The 14,318-nt window shown below is 42.4% G+C and overlaps 1 protein-coding gene across 6 annotated transcripts; it reads left to right on the forward strand.

Moving 5' to 3' along the window:
• Nucleotides 1-23: 23 nt before the first annotated feature.
• On the forward strand, nt 24-14,045 carry LOC307106268 (transmembrane protein 169). Of its 6 annotated transcripts, XM_079782608.1 has the most exons (4): nt 2,644-2,656; nt 5,079-5,158; nt 6,963-8,710; nt 10,935-14,045. In XM_079782608.1, exons 3-4 carry the CDS (start codon nt 8,440-8,442, stop codon nt 11,555-11,557), a joined length of 894 nt encoding a protein of 297 aa, XP_079638734.1. In that variant the 5' UTR covers nt 2,644-2,656; nt 5,079-5,158; nt 6,963-8,439; the 3' UTR covers nt 11,558-14,045. The 6 variants fall into 6 exon arrangements, with proteins under 6 accessions (XP_079638737.1, XP_079638738.1, XP_079638735.1 ...); XM_079782611.1 differs by lacking the exons at nt 2,644-2,656; nt 5,079-5,158 and adding an exon at nt 24-118 and having other exon boundaries at nt 8,277-8,710; XM_079782612.1 differs by lacking the exons at nt 2,644-2,656; nt 5,079-5,158 and adding an exon at nt 31-118 and having other exon boundaries at nt 8,346-8,710.
• Nucleotides 14,046-14,318: the final 273 nt, after the last annotated feature.

The following is a 14,318-nucleotide window of genomic DNA, read 5'->3' on the forward strand; positions in this document are numbered from 1 at the left end:
GTGACTGCCAGGCCCCGCCCCGCCCGCCGCCGCCGCCGCAGCTGCGGAAAGACCACTCCCAGGCAGTGGCTTCCAGAACACCCTGTCCTCTGACTGTCTCTGCCCCAGGCAGGTGTAGGTGAGACATCTCGTTTGTGTTTGTTTGTTTTTTGTTTTTTATTTCGATGCCATGGGAGGTGTTGGCGGGGGTGGGGGATGGCAGAAGGGAAGCAGACAAAAGGCGGGAGTGTGCTGTATTTTGAAAAATCCAATCCTCAGTGCTATAGCTCCCACGGTTAATTAAAATTAAATCTCCAGGGCATCTGGGCAAAGAGAGGCTGCAGCTTGGCCCCAGATGCTGTGTGCGGCTGGCTGGGAAGAGAAGGGGCTGGCCCAGCTGAGAGGAAGAAATCCGCTTCCAGATCCTTTCATCCTCAGGAAGGGACCCCGGGGAGGGTAGGAGCGGTGCTGGGAGGAGGGCCCCCGTGCAGTTATCCGCAGACGCAAGAAAATGATTTTAAAAATTAACTCGAGCCCATCTCCACCTCATCTCCCCCTCAGGAATGAAAGGAAGAAGCAACCTTTACCAGATTCCAGATCTGATCCATTTCAGCCAGGCTGCGTAAACCCATGAGTCCTTGAAGGGTGCATGCTTGCTGCAAGAAAGCATCCTAGGTGTGTGTTTGAGAACCTATCCTCCAGCTCATTCCTCATGCAGGGGGGCGAGCCTGCTGAGGATGGGGGAAATTTCTCATCCGTGTTTGGGTGCCCAGTCATAGTGATTCATTATTCAGATTCTCCTTCTTATTGTTCATCTGGCCTGGTTCAGTCAACCCACCAGAGTGAGATCACACCTGGACTGGCCTGGAGAGACTTTGCCTAAGAACTTGGCAGATCCAGGGGTTGTGTCAGGTGCTGTGGTCTAACAATCCAGGCAGGATGCTATTTCTAAGTCTGTTATCAGAGTACTGTATTTTCCTCTGCTGGCTATTAACATTATGTAAAAGCAAACAAATACCATTACTCTTTGGTTGGCCCCAAAGATTTGGTTGGCACCTAATCACAAAAGCAAACTGGGAATGATTGAGAGTGCACTTAGACATCTTCCTTCCTCTTCCTCCATCCCCGGCCCTTCTCAGACCTCCTTTGAGACACACTTGCCCCTTAACCTTTGTTACTGACAGATTTCAATCTATGCTCAGTACCAAAGGCAAGAAAGCTCTTCCTCTTTCCATTTGCTAGATGGTTTATCTAGGAGTCACATCTACTATTAAATCAGGTATGTGGTTATGACCACATTTTTAAGAATGACACTGTCACCTCCATAACGAAGAATTAAATTTATATAGTAAAGTTCAAAGTTCTATTGCAGAAAAATTAATTCCTGGTGCTTTAATCCCAACAACAAAATATTTATTTTAACAGGAAGAGGAATATTGACTTGGTTCTGAGGAATTTCCTTTATTCCAGAAAATTCCAGGCTTTCTTTCTTCACAAGGAACACTTGACGTTTCTTTTAAGAATACTATTATGAAGATATAATTTTGTGTGTTTTATGACTGGGTTGCACCTGTGGCTTCATGGAGCTCTGCCTGGGCGCGTCAGTGTGCGCCTGGCTGCACCACAGCCCCTGTGTGGACTGGGAGAGGGGCTCTGTGGTCCTCCAGTGAAAAGCTGGCTGCACTGGCTTCAAGCCAGTGTTGACTGCCTAGGATGACAGGAGCCAGTCCTCAGCAACAAGGAAGTGGCAGCATGAGCAATCAGAAAGTTGTTTTCCACAGTCCAAGAGAGCCCATGCTGAGAGGACTTTTGTTAAAAATAAAGAGGCATGTCTCCTCTGCCTCTGACCTCAGCCAGGGTTTAGACTCTAACCCCATAAGGCCTGAGGGCCCAGTGGTAGTTCTGCAGCTCAGAGGCTTTCTGTTTCCAGATTTCAACTCTGGCCCCTGATGGAGCCATCTCGCCTCAGGGCAGCCACGCCAAGCTGCACTGACTGCTCCCCTGGTGAATCAAGTGCGGCTGTTCCCTGCACTCTGCACCACTACCCTCTTTGTCCTGGGGAAAAAGGCATCCTCAAGGCCCTGATCCTTCCACACTCCCACCCTGTCATACCCCATTAGCGCTGACTCCCTTCATCTTCTGAGATTCTTTCTCACCCAACTTCCCGCCCCATCTGCATGGTAACTTCACTTTCTCCCTTCTGCAAAGCAGCTGCTGGCTCAGACTGACAGGGCCCTGTGGGATTCTCAACATTCAGACTCACAGGCTCTCCATGCAGAAGGAATGTCAATGAGGCCTCTAGCTCCATCCCACCTTGAAGTAAGAGCCCGGTTTACATAAATAAAACTCTTAACCAGTTCACAATATTCAGCCAATATTTATTGAGCACCTGCCATGTGCCAAGTACTATTCTCTACAGTACAGAGAACAAGACATTTAGGTGTCCCTGCCTCGGTAGAGTTTATAAGCATGTTCGGAGCAGGAATGGGAGGTGGAAAGGCTATGTGTGCCATGAGCAAACAAAAGGTCAGATAGTGAAGATCATATCTTGCAATAAGAACATGCTCCAGCTCCTTGTAACCAACTACTTTTGCTGCCAGGAATGGTTTCCTCTGTAGATGGCCAGATCCTTCCTCAGTAAAGAACCTGTCTCCGTGTGAGAACCTTTCAGAACCAGGTAAGTTGGCAATGACAAGAGAAATACTATCACGTGACCACAGAGGAACAGGCTACCCTTGCTCCTGGCCAATTCACAGCAACTGACTGGAGGCTGCTGTTCCATCATCGTTCCAGTCACTTGACACCCTCTAAGCCAAATTCCCTTTCATTTTTACATTGGTGAGACTGTCTCCCTGAGAGGGTAATTTTCAGTGGTAAAATGGTAAGTTTTATTTCCTAGTTGGCCTCCTATACATAATGGTGGTGAATCAAGATGCTATTGGGAGAGTCTGGCCACCCCAGACAGGTAATATGTGGCCCTTTGGGTGACACATACACAAATCAGAAGAATTGGAAGCATGGCAGGCTGGAGCAAGACAGTTCACTGTAGTGGTAAATTAAGTTGAAAATGATGCTACCCCACCCACCCAGCCCCAGTTCAAGTTCTCTGAAAGAGGGAGATGTGCCCATATGGGTCAAAGTGCAAGAAGTCAACTCCTAATTGTTCTTAAACCATTGGAGCAGGCCACCCTGATTTGGAAGTGTTATAAGCCAGAGGTGACAAAGTGACAGCCTATTTGTGTTTTGTTTTGGTTCTTGTCCATTTGGCAATTTATTTGAATTTAGACTAATTGCAAAAATTAAAGTTAGAATTTTTCAAATGAAATTTCAGGCAACCCATGCTAAACGGACCTGCATTTCTCCAAGAAAGCACTGTTGGCCAGCTCATTACAAGCAGAGAAGAGTCTCTGTCTCAATCTGTTCAGGGTGCTATAATAAAAGTACAAGTAGCTTAAAGAAAATTTTTTTCTCATAGTCTGAAGGTTGGGAAGTTCAAAATCAAGGTGCTGGCCTATCCAGTGTCTGGTGAGGAACTGGTTCATAGACATCTTCTTGGTTCATAGGTGTCCAGCTTCTTGCTCTGACCTCACATGACTGAAAGAATAAGAAAACTTTGGGAGTTTCTTTCATGAGGGCACTAATCTAAGGTGACTAGACGTCCTGCTTTTGGCGGGACAGTCCCTATTTTTAACAATTTGTCCCGCGTCCCGCGGCATTTTAAAAAAGTCCTGATTTTTGGAAAGAATGCACGACAAGCTAGGGAACGGTGGGAGAACGGGAAGGGAATATATGGTTTTCGGCGGCCATGTGGCTATTTAGCCAGGATATGAGATTTATATTATTTTTGTTATTTTTATAATGTTAAACTTTAATAATAACAAATAATTGTTGAGAACTGATTATTGAGAACTGCTTATCAAAGTTCGCATTGTTGATCAGTTGTTAGAATTCGACCACCATTGTTTGGACTTAATGAACAATGGCAATTTTGGGGATTGGCAACGACGAAAATATTTTGTAACTGTCTCTCAGACGGTATACATCGTACTGCGTGCTTTTAAGCTAGTTAAACAAGTGATGTCATTACAAATCAGCTATTCAGATAATTTAGGTAACTTATTTATTTCATAAATACATAAATTTTCTTGAGTTTAGCAGACAGTACTCGTATTATTTATATTTTATAGTGGTGGCAAAAAGTCTAGCGCCGGCCTTGAAAGTGACACTTATGACTTACATTACGGCAAATTCATGACCTTTTAAACAACGACAGAAATCTAATAAAAAAAATTCACTCAAATGAGAAATATGCCAAAGAATAAAATAATACTATACATAATTTTTTATTTATTATATTTGTAAATTGTACTTATGTTGAAATTTTTAAAAATATATTACAACACTATTTTTGTGTTCTATGAAAATTTTTGTTGCTCCATATAGACCAAATTTTTAATCAAGGAACCCGCCCCCCCCCCCCCCCCCCCACAGACCCGGTCAATGGTTCAATGGTGTCCCGCTTTACCAATGTTAAAATCTGGTCACCTTACACTAATCTCATTTATGAGTGGTGCCTCCTCATAACCTAATCACCTCCCAATGACTCCACTTCCTAATACCATCACATTAGAGGTTAAAATTTCAACATATGAATTTGAGAGGGATTCAAATATTCAGCCCATAACAGTATCATACAGTGTATTGAGCTCTCCAGTGGGTTCCAGGTGGGGCTTGAGCCAGCATCAATGTAGTATCCTTTGTATTGACCTGCTGGGTTTCAGGATTCCTGGCCCACCCAGAAGAATCAAAACTGCTTGAACTATAAAGTGGGTGATGCCTTTTTATGATCTAACTCTGAGGTGCATATCAAAATCTGCTTATGCCCCGGGGCTGATAACTTGGAACACAGAACAGGGGTTGGGACATAAAATAACCATGGGCAATCCCAATGTATTGGTTAAGATTTCTGTGTGGCTGCCTCAAGAGGTCAAAATAACCATGGATTAAAACAAAATAAATATATTTTTTTCTCATATTACAGTCCAGAGGAAGAGGGTGGCTCTTAATCCTTCTTCCTCGTTCCTATGCCATCCCTACAGGTTTTCCTTGTCTGTATGGTTGAAGATGACTCATCAAGTTCACATTCCAGCCCTCAAGAAAGTGAAAAGAGGAAAGAGGGGTACAGATGTGGAAGTTGCACATATCACATTTACTCGCATCCCATTGGCCAAAGACTAGTCATGATCACACTTATCTTTGAGGAATGCTAGGAAATATTATCTTTACCGGGGAAGTCATGTGACCAGCTACAAACCTCCATTATTAAAGAAGAAAATAGATATAGATGTAGCACTTAACAATTATACCATAATTGAGCTTATTAAGCATGAAAGAGATTATTAATGTCTCTTTACTAAACTTTTCCTTAATCTTGGTCTTTGACAAAATCAGGCTAATTCTTAATTGCTACCATGTCACTCCCCCAAAAATTATTAATACAGTAACTTAAAATATTTTGTTGAAAACCTACTTGTTGGCTTAATTGTATGAGCTTATAGTCTACTTTATAGAGCTTATTGTCTAGTAGAGGAGATAGACAACAAACAAGTAAAATAACAAAAGAGACTTAATTACAAATGTTGATGTAGTATACAAGAAATAGGCTATAATGAAAAGGAATAATGAAAGGCAGAGCAGGGGGCCTATTTTAGGTTTGGTGTCAGGAAAGCCATGGGGGATACAAAGGCAATGGCAATGTGAAGGGCCAGGGGTGGAGCAACAAACCAGCCCTGTGGTAGACAGCATTAAGAAGACTTCAAGAGGGCTCGGACAGTTTGGCTCAGTGGTTAAGCATCAACCTATGAACCAGGAGGTCACAGTTCAATTGCTGGTCAGGGCACATGCCCAGGTTGCAGGCTTGATCCCCAGTGTGGGGTATGTAGGAAGCAACTGATCAATGATTCTCTCTTATCATTGATGTTTCTATATCTCCCTCCCCCTTCCTCTCTGAAATCAATCAATCTATATATATATATATATATATATATATATATATATATATATATATATATATATTTTTTTTTTTAAAGACTTCAAGAGGGAAAGCAATTGGTGCTCTTGAAGAATAATAGGCACCCAGTGTGATAAAGCATTAAAAAAGTGGTAGCGCATAGAGTAGCAGGATAGGAAGAGGCTGGGTCAGGCCATGTGGGTTTCTTTTTATAACAGTGGAGAGTACCTGGAGGGTTTTAAGCTTTAAACTTTATGTGAAATTGATGGTGATTGTATTAATGCTTTCTGCTACAACCTGCATGGCTAGGGTTCAGGATCTGAAGGTGGGGCCAATGCACAAATGAAAATACTATATAAGACATATGCATTTAGAAGGCATGGCGGGCCAGGTGGAGACTCTCTCTTGGAGAGGCACACTGAAACGTGGCCTTATCCACTTTTTATTCAATTTTAGATACACATCTTGCCCTCAGTAAAGCATGGCAAACAGGTAGCAGAAAGACTGCCTCTAAAGTAGGTAAAGATCATTAAGGTTCAGTAAACATTTACTTTGAGGCTATTAGGTCAGGAAATTGCTTCCAGCCACCACTATCTCAACAGAACAATGGTGCTTGATGTTAGTTCTGCTAACGCCCAAGGTCCATCGACCTTCCTCATTCCTTGGTGCACTCTTATGACAGTATAGGGAAAGCAGTGGCTTCCGGCACTTTCAAAAGATCTATCTAACTACTGAGTGAAGAATTGATTGGAAGACAGCAGGAGTAGAAGCCAGAAGATAAGGAACATTTTATTAGAACCATAGATAAGAGATGATGGCTAGTAGACCAAAGTGGTATAACAATGGGTATGGGAAAAGTGGTAGATGAAGTTAAAAATTATGGAAAGTTGCCTTCAAGAATGCTTAAAACCAGTTATTTGAAGCATGAGTTTTAGAGTCTGAGCATGTTGTTTAATATTTATTTGCCCCCTAGGATGACTGAGAATCTGGAGCTAATGATTTATTGAAGGTCACCCTGTGCAGCATCACATTCACTGACCATCTTCAGACTGGGAGTGGACATGAGGATGGGTGAAGCCCAACTTCCAGGGAAAAGAGCAGTCCTTTCTCTTAATTCTACAGATGAAAGTCTTGGAACTGAGAAAATTCTTTTTACCCTCCAGCTTATGGAATCTAAAAGGAAGGAGAAGTGTTCAGAACCTAGTTCCCAGATAAAACACTAAGAGCACAATAAAGTATATAAAGCTGGTGAGATAATTAAGCCTTTCTCTCTTAACAGTTGCTCTTACCTTATTTTTAAATAGGTATTTTCCCTTTTCCTCTGTACTATCAGGTCAACAAGTATACCCTAAGTATCTGCTACATGAGTCCTGGGGTCTTTCCACTGGACATGAGAAAGTGTAAGATTGTTCCTGATTGCTAAAATTCTACAATCAATCCACAAACTCTCTTTACCTTGTAAACAAACAAATGAGGAAGAAGAAAGACTGTTAAGAGGGAAAAGCGTGCATCCTCTCCACCGGTTTCCCAGCATGTGGTAGGACAGATCCCAGGAACTTTCTGGGATCTTGGGCCAACAAGAAGCCAGGAAAGAGGTGTGCTCTGTAGAACAGTAGGGTATAAGTGGTTGGTGAAGTTGTGCCATCTTTGGGTGCCTCACTGAAAGTTGCATTCATTCATCCATTTGAGTATGCTTGTAATGTCTGACTCAATAGCCAGAAGCCTGGAGTATTGGTTGCAGCCATCTGAATCTCCATCTATGGTGGGAGTAAAAATGGTTCTTAACTTCCATTTGTTGTAAGGCTTCCTCACCCAATTTCCTTATACTTGTCTAGATTGATGGGTTTGCCAGTACATAATATATGTTTTTGTAAATGACCAACATCATTGCAACACATAAAATTTTATTCACTACAATCCAGCCTTGTAAAAGTATCTCTGCAGCACTCAAAACTGCATAAATAGCCCAGCCAGTGTTGCTCAGTGGTTGAGCATCGACCAATGAACCAGAAGGTCAGGGTTCAATTCCTGGTCAAGGCACATGCCTAGGTTGTGGGTTCAATTCCCTGTAGAGGGCGTACAGGAGGCAGGTGATGGATGATTCTCATCAATGATGTTTCTATCTTTCCCTCTCCCTTTCTCTCCGAAGTCAATAAAAATAGATTTTAAAAAATTTTAAATGCAGAAATAAAGTGTTATGAGACGTAAAGTGAAATAAAGTGTTATGAGATGTAAAAGGAGGTGAAGACTTGCCAATTTGAGGATCATTTGCCAAATTCCTTTTCAGCTCACCCCGTTGATGGCTCTGCTTTCCTATCTTTCAACTTGAACTCATCATTGGGATATCTTTGCATAGCCCCATCCAGGAAGAAGCTCTAGGATGTGTGGATTGTAAATTTGCCCACGCAAGTTGGACTCTTCACAAGGAATAACCAGACGTGAGGACTAGAATGGAAGAGTTGGCACCAGTAGAAAGTCAGGGCCAGCTCCCAAGCCCCCACCATGGCTCTCTGAGGAAGGCCGTGGCAGCTGCCCTGGCCCTGGATGGGGAATCCACAATAGGTCGCAGGAAAAAGAAGAGGAAGGAGTCCCGCCCAGAATCTATTATCATCTACAGGTCAGAGAGTGAGAAAGTGGATGAGGAGCCTGGGGAATCAGAAGGTGGAGACCAGCCTAAAGAGGAGGAAGGAGCTGACTTCCTAGACTATCCTGCCGATGATGGTAAGTCTCTCTGGGGCCACTAGCTTAAAGCCATGGGAAGGAAACCATATGAGGATCCTCCAGAAGACAGACAGGCATTTGATCACTGACGTACTTCTTCTTGTTGATACATTTCTTTCACAAAGGTGCAGTCTTCATTTAATGAATCGACAATATTTATTGAGCACTTATTATGTTCTCTTCTCGGTAATATGGAGGAGAACTCCGCCCTTTTGGAACTTCTAGTGTAATTAAAGAGACGGGCTTATACACAAAATTTAGTAATACAAGCCATACTGTACTAATCATTTAATACATGTAAGATAAAGAAACAATAATAGTTGCCTTTCATAATAATCAGGAAAATGCAAGTTATAACAACAATGAGTTATAGTATTCCCTCACATTTAGACTGGCAAAAAATTGGGTAAAATCTGATAACACCAATGTGAGGAAGTGTACATATGCTCATACACCTCAAGTGGAAGTGGAATCTGCTTTAACCACTTTGTAGGGAAAATTGTCAATATTTATTAAATTCAAAATATGCATTCCTATGCCCTGGAAATTCTCAGTATCTACCCCATGCAATTTATGCCCATGTGCATAAGGAGGCATGTGTAAGAATATTTGTTGCTGCTAATGAAGTTGTGGAGTGTCTGTATTGAGCATCACTGTGTAACAACAAATGGATGAGGCAGATCTATTTGTGTAGATGGATTCATCTCCAAACATATACCCACAGTGAACAAGCAACAACCCTGCTTTCATGCAGTTGGCCTTCTAATGGAAGGAAGACAGACAGTGAGCAAGTCAGCAAATAAAATATAATTCAGGTAGTGGTTCAAGTTTCCAAGACAATAAATCATGGTGATGGGAAGATGAGTAACTGGGGGAGAGATTACATGGATGTGCATGGGCTCTCTGAGGATGTGATGTTTGAGGTGATCTGAATGACATGAAGGAATCAGCAATGAAAAGATCTTGGGCAGAGCTTTTTTAGAGGAGGGAGAACAGCAAGGGCAAAGACCCCAAGGTGGGAACACCATTGCTTGTTTCTAGAATAGAGTATTTTCTGTTAGTGAGTGTAGAGAATGGTGCGAGGTCAGAAAGGTCAGCAGGGTCTTATCGCAATGGGCCTTGCAGGTCATAGTAAACAGTTTAGGATTTATTGTAAGTTCAAGGGGAAGTCACTAAAGGATTTTTTAAAAATATTTTTTTGATTGATGTTTAGAGAGAGAGGAAGGGAGATGGAGATAGGGAACATTGATGTGAGAGTGGAACATTGATTAGCTGCCTCCTGCACATACACCCCCTACCAGAGATTGAGCCCACAACCTGGGCATGTGCCCTGACCGGAAAGGAGTCAAACAGGATGTTGGAGACATGCCAACCTAAAGCTTGTACTGTGCCCACCTCCTTCATTTGCAGAATACATTTCACCTACCAAGGCCCACGGGCTTCCCTATTTCAGTGTCTTCAACCTCACTTCCAGAGTGGCCAAAGGATGGCTGTTTGGTTGTTGTTGGTGGTGGTGGTAGTGGTGTTGTTTGTATGTGTGTGTGGTATGTCTGTATGTGGTGTTTGTGTTGTGTGTGTGTGTGTGTGTGTGTGTGTGTGTGTGTGAACAAAACTTATACAACAAGGGCTGGGATGTCCACAGGCTTGTGAGGAGGCCCCCTCTCAGAGAAGCATAGTAGTTGATATTAATAAGCAATATTTTCACAGTGCTTGTAAGCTGGAAATAAGATCACTATAAAGTTGTGTCTGTAGTAACTTCCTCACACTCTTCCAAGCACAGTGATTATGTCAAGACTGAGGCCCAGAAAGTGGAGAAGGAACATGAAAAACAATTCAGTCCACCATTGAATCACTGTCTCCAGTGCCATGACAGATGCTATAAACCTGGACACTAGCCCTGGCCGGTATGGCTCAGTTGGTTGGAGTATTGTCCTGTGCACCGGGAGGTTGCTGATTTGATTCCCAATCAGGGCACATACCTAGGTTGTGGGATCCATCCCGGGTCAGGGCACATATGGGAGGCAACTGATGAATGTTTCTCTCCCACATCGAAGTTTCTCTCTATCTTCCTCTCCCTCACTCTCTCTCCAAAATCAGTAACACTTTTTTTTTTTTTAAAGTAGACACTGTGGTCATCAGCCACAGCCTCAAGGAACAACACTGTAATGAAATGTCCACTCTTCCACTCTTCTCATCTTGACTTCACCTCTTTTATGCATTGCAGGTATGTGGAACATGCCTTTGGACAGCCGCTATGTCACATTAACTGGGACCATCACACGAGGGAAGAAAAAGGGTCAGATGGTGGACATCCATGTCACTTTGACAGAAAAGGAGCTGCAGGAATTGACCAAGCCTAAAGAGTCATTGAAAGAAACAACACCTGAAGGCAGAAAGGTCTGCCAGATGTCAGCAGACCGTGGGCCCCACGTGGTCCTCTGGACGCTGGTCTGCCTGCCTGTGGTTTTTATCCTCTCCTTCGTTGTCTCTTTCTACTATGGCACTATCACTTGGTACAACATCTTCCTTGTGTACAATGAGGAGAGGACCTTCTGGCATAAGATCTCATGTTGCCCCTGCCTCATTCTCTTCTACCCAGTGCTCATCATGGCCATGGCCTCTTCCCTGGGCCTCTATGCTGCTGTGGTTCAGCTCTCGTGGTCCTGGGGAGCATGGTGGCAAGCTGCCCGGGACATGGAGAAAGGCTTCTGTGGCTGGCTCTGCAGCAAGCTGGGTCTGGAGGACTGTTCTCCCTACAGCATTGTGGAGTTGCTGGAATGTGATAATATTTCAGGCAATCTCTCTAACAAGGACTCTACCCAGGAAGTAGAAACTTCCACTGTCTAAACTTTGAACATCTTATTTCCTCTTCTGGTTCCTGTAGCCTGTATATCATCTTCCAATTTCCCTGCCCCTCACAGTGCTTCCAGAAAAGTCTAGCCCACACTGAACTGCCCAACTATTTTGATGGTTCTATGAGAGCAGGGAACACAAAGGCAATTTATACAAAAGTTGGCCATACAATGGACAAACTCTTCTTCATCCCCTGCCCTAAAATGACCATTCATCTGGGATAAAAAGCTCAGTTTTATGTCAGTTCTGGTGCTTGAAGGTGTTACTGGTGCTTGGAACTCAGGGGAGTATGTGTGTGTGACAGGGAGGATAAGGAGGCCTTGGGGGACCAATAAAATAATAGGGGTTGAGTGAAACATTTAGGAAGCAGATTTACCATGGTGTAGCAGAATGTAAAGCTTTGTAGGCATCACTTAGAGTTTTATTTCGCTGCATATAATTGACATCCCAAAACATGAGTGGTTTAAACAAATAGAAGTTTACTTCTTTCTTCTATAGAAGAAGTCTGGAGGCAGACCATCAGGGGACCTGATGGAGTTACCTGGATCCAGGCTTCTTTTATTTCCCTACCGTTGGTGAAATATGACCCTCATAAGCTTTATCTTCCACACCCCAGTGCTGACTACACCTGCAGCCATCTAGTCCATGTTTCTGGCAGAATAGAGGAAGGGGCAAAGAAAAGCATATTTTCTGTGCTCAAGGAGGCTTCCCAAAGTCACACTCAATACTTCTTACATTTCATGGGCTAGACCTTCATCAAATGATCTAACAAGCAAAATAGGCTCCACAATGTAGTCTTTTGGCAGTTATACACTAGGTAAATATGGGGGTTATGCAAATTTAAGAGGAAAAGGAAGAATGGCTATTTTGATTGGCAAGGAAGAATATCAGTCATTATTTAAATATATTCAGATCCCAAACTGCTAATATAGTTTTATTTATTTATTTATTTATTTATGCCTAAATCTTAGAGATTTTATATATAGATACTAGCTCTATATACTATGTATAAGCTATATATAGATATTAGTATCTTGTACTTTGCAATTAAATGACTGTAATGTCAGTGGTTTCAGGGTTTTTTAGAAGCGAAGAGTAAACAGTTGAGTACAACTATATCACAGTAGTGTACCTTTTCCCCTGGTAGTGAAGGTGGGACTGGGTGGCAATATTTAATTTACTCTAAGATTAAAGACTGTGCAGGGAGGGATTGCATCTGTCATTCCCCACTGCCTTCCCCTCATCCCCACAACAGGGATTGGTAGCCCAAGCAGGAAGAAGGTAGAGTTTTTTTTCTGTTGTTTGGAAAAACCTCACTCAGAGCCTCACTCACTCACACTTTTCTGGAGTTTAACAACAAACCCAATGTTTGTTGAGCTGGAAGACTGTCTTCCTGGTCACCAGGGAGTGTAAAGCAGATGAATCTAGATTGATTTTAAACTTAAAAACAAATTCATTCCTGAAGGTGTATTTATAATTTTTTTTAATTGAATCATCACAGATCAAGCAGTTTTTGGAGGTTTGGGGCCTTACAAGAATAGCTGGCACTTGTTTCTTATTCATATCTCAGGAAGAAGTTGAAAGAACTGCTATGAAGCAAACCAGACTGGTTGGGCATGGTCTCCCACAGAAGGCCAGGGACATTTGCTTAACGTATGGTGCTGAAATCCACCTTCAGAAGATTCCCCACAATTATTATAATCTTCACCCAAGGATATTTTTATTGACTTTAGAGACAGAAGAAGGCAGAGAAACATTGATATGAGAGAAAAACATCCATCTGGTGCCTCTTGTATGTGCCCCTACTGGAATTGAATCCCCAGCCTAGGTATGTGCTCTGACTTGGAATTAAACTGGCAATCTTTTGAACTTCCAACGAACTGAGCCACCCAGTCAGGGCAACACCCCACCTTTTAAATAACTATTATTAGTTTGACAAAAACAAAATTCTGTTCAACATTTTTGAAGATAAATTTGGTGCTCATTGGTGCTTTTGTAACCATATTTAATATCACCAATCTAGTGATTAAAGTTATGTATTCTGTAACAAATCAGAGTGTATGTGCTTTCACCTCTGGCCAAGTTCTCATTACAATTGAACAACCTATTTCGGGTGTAAGGAATGCTACTGCTGCAATAAAATTGCAGATGTCTGCTGGCATACATTGAGGGATGACCCTGACCTTCAGGCATTCCAGCTCCTGAATATTTGCTGATCTTCAGTTGTAAAACCAGGATGATACACCCAGACCATCACTTGACTAGTTTTGAGATTCTTAATGGAATGGACTATGCTGGTCTGCATGTAAAAAACTTTTCAACCTCCTCCCCTTAATCCTTTTGTTCTGTTTTCCTTTCCCTCCTTATAAAAACCCCTTCCTGCACTGAGATGCTAAGATTGTTTTTAAGGACAAGAGTCCACCATCTTCTCAGGTTGCTGGCACCTGAATAAACCTCTATCCTTATTTACCATACCTGTCTCATGAGTATTAGCTTTCATGGTGGCAGGCAGCCAAGCCTGTGGGTTGTTTCCCCAGTTTCACTTTTACAGAGATGTAAACAATTGAAATAAAAACAAAATAAAAATAAAATATAATTAAAATCTGCTCACTTTGTTTTTGAGTTTCTCCCAAACTGCTTTGAATGCAACAATTTGCAGAAATAGAGTAAATATGGTGGCTGTTCTATCTCTATCCTATATAATAAAGAGGTAATATGCAAATTTACCATCACTCCAACACACAAGATGGCCGCC

This window comes from Cnephaeus nilssonii (assembly GCF_951640355.1).
Source record: "Cnephaeus nilssonii genome assembly, chromosome: 10".
NCBI lineage: Eukaryota > Metazoa > Chordata > Mammalia > Chiroptera > Vespertilionidae > Cnephaeus > Cnephaeus nilssonii.

Excerpts from the sequence above, each read along its gene's own strand:
- LOC307106268 (XM_079782611.1), top strand. The coding sequence starts at position 8,440 with ATGGAAGAGTTGGCACCAGTAGAAAGTCAGGGCCAGCTCCCAAGCCCC. Across the intron at positions 8,711-10,934 it reads AGACTATCCTGCCGATGATG|GTATGTGGAACATGCCTTTG; the intron begins GTAAGTCTCTCT and ends TATGCATTGCAG.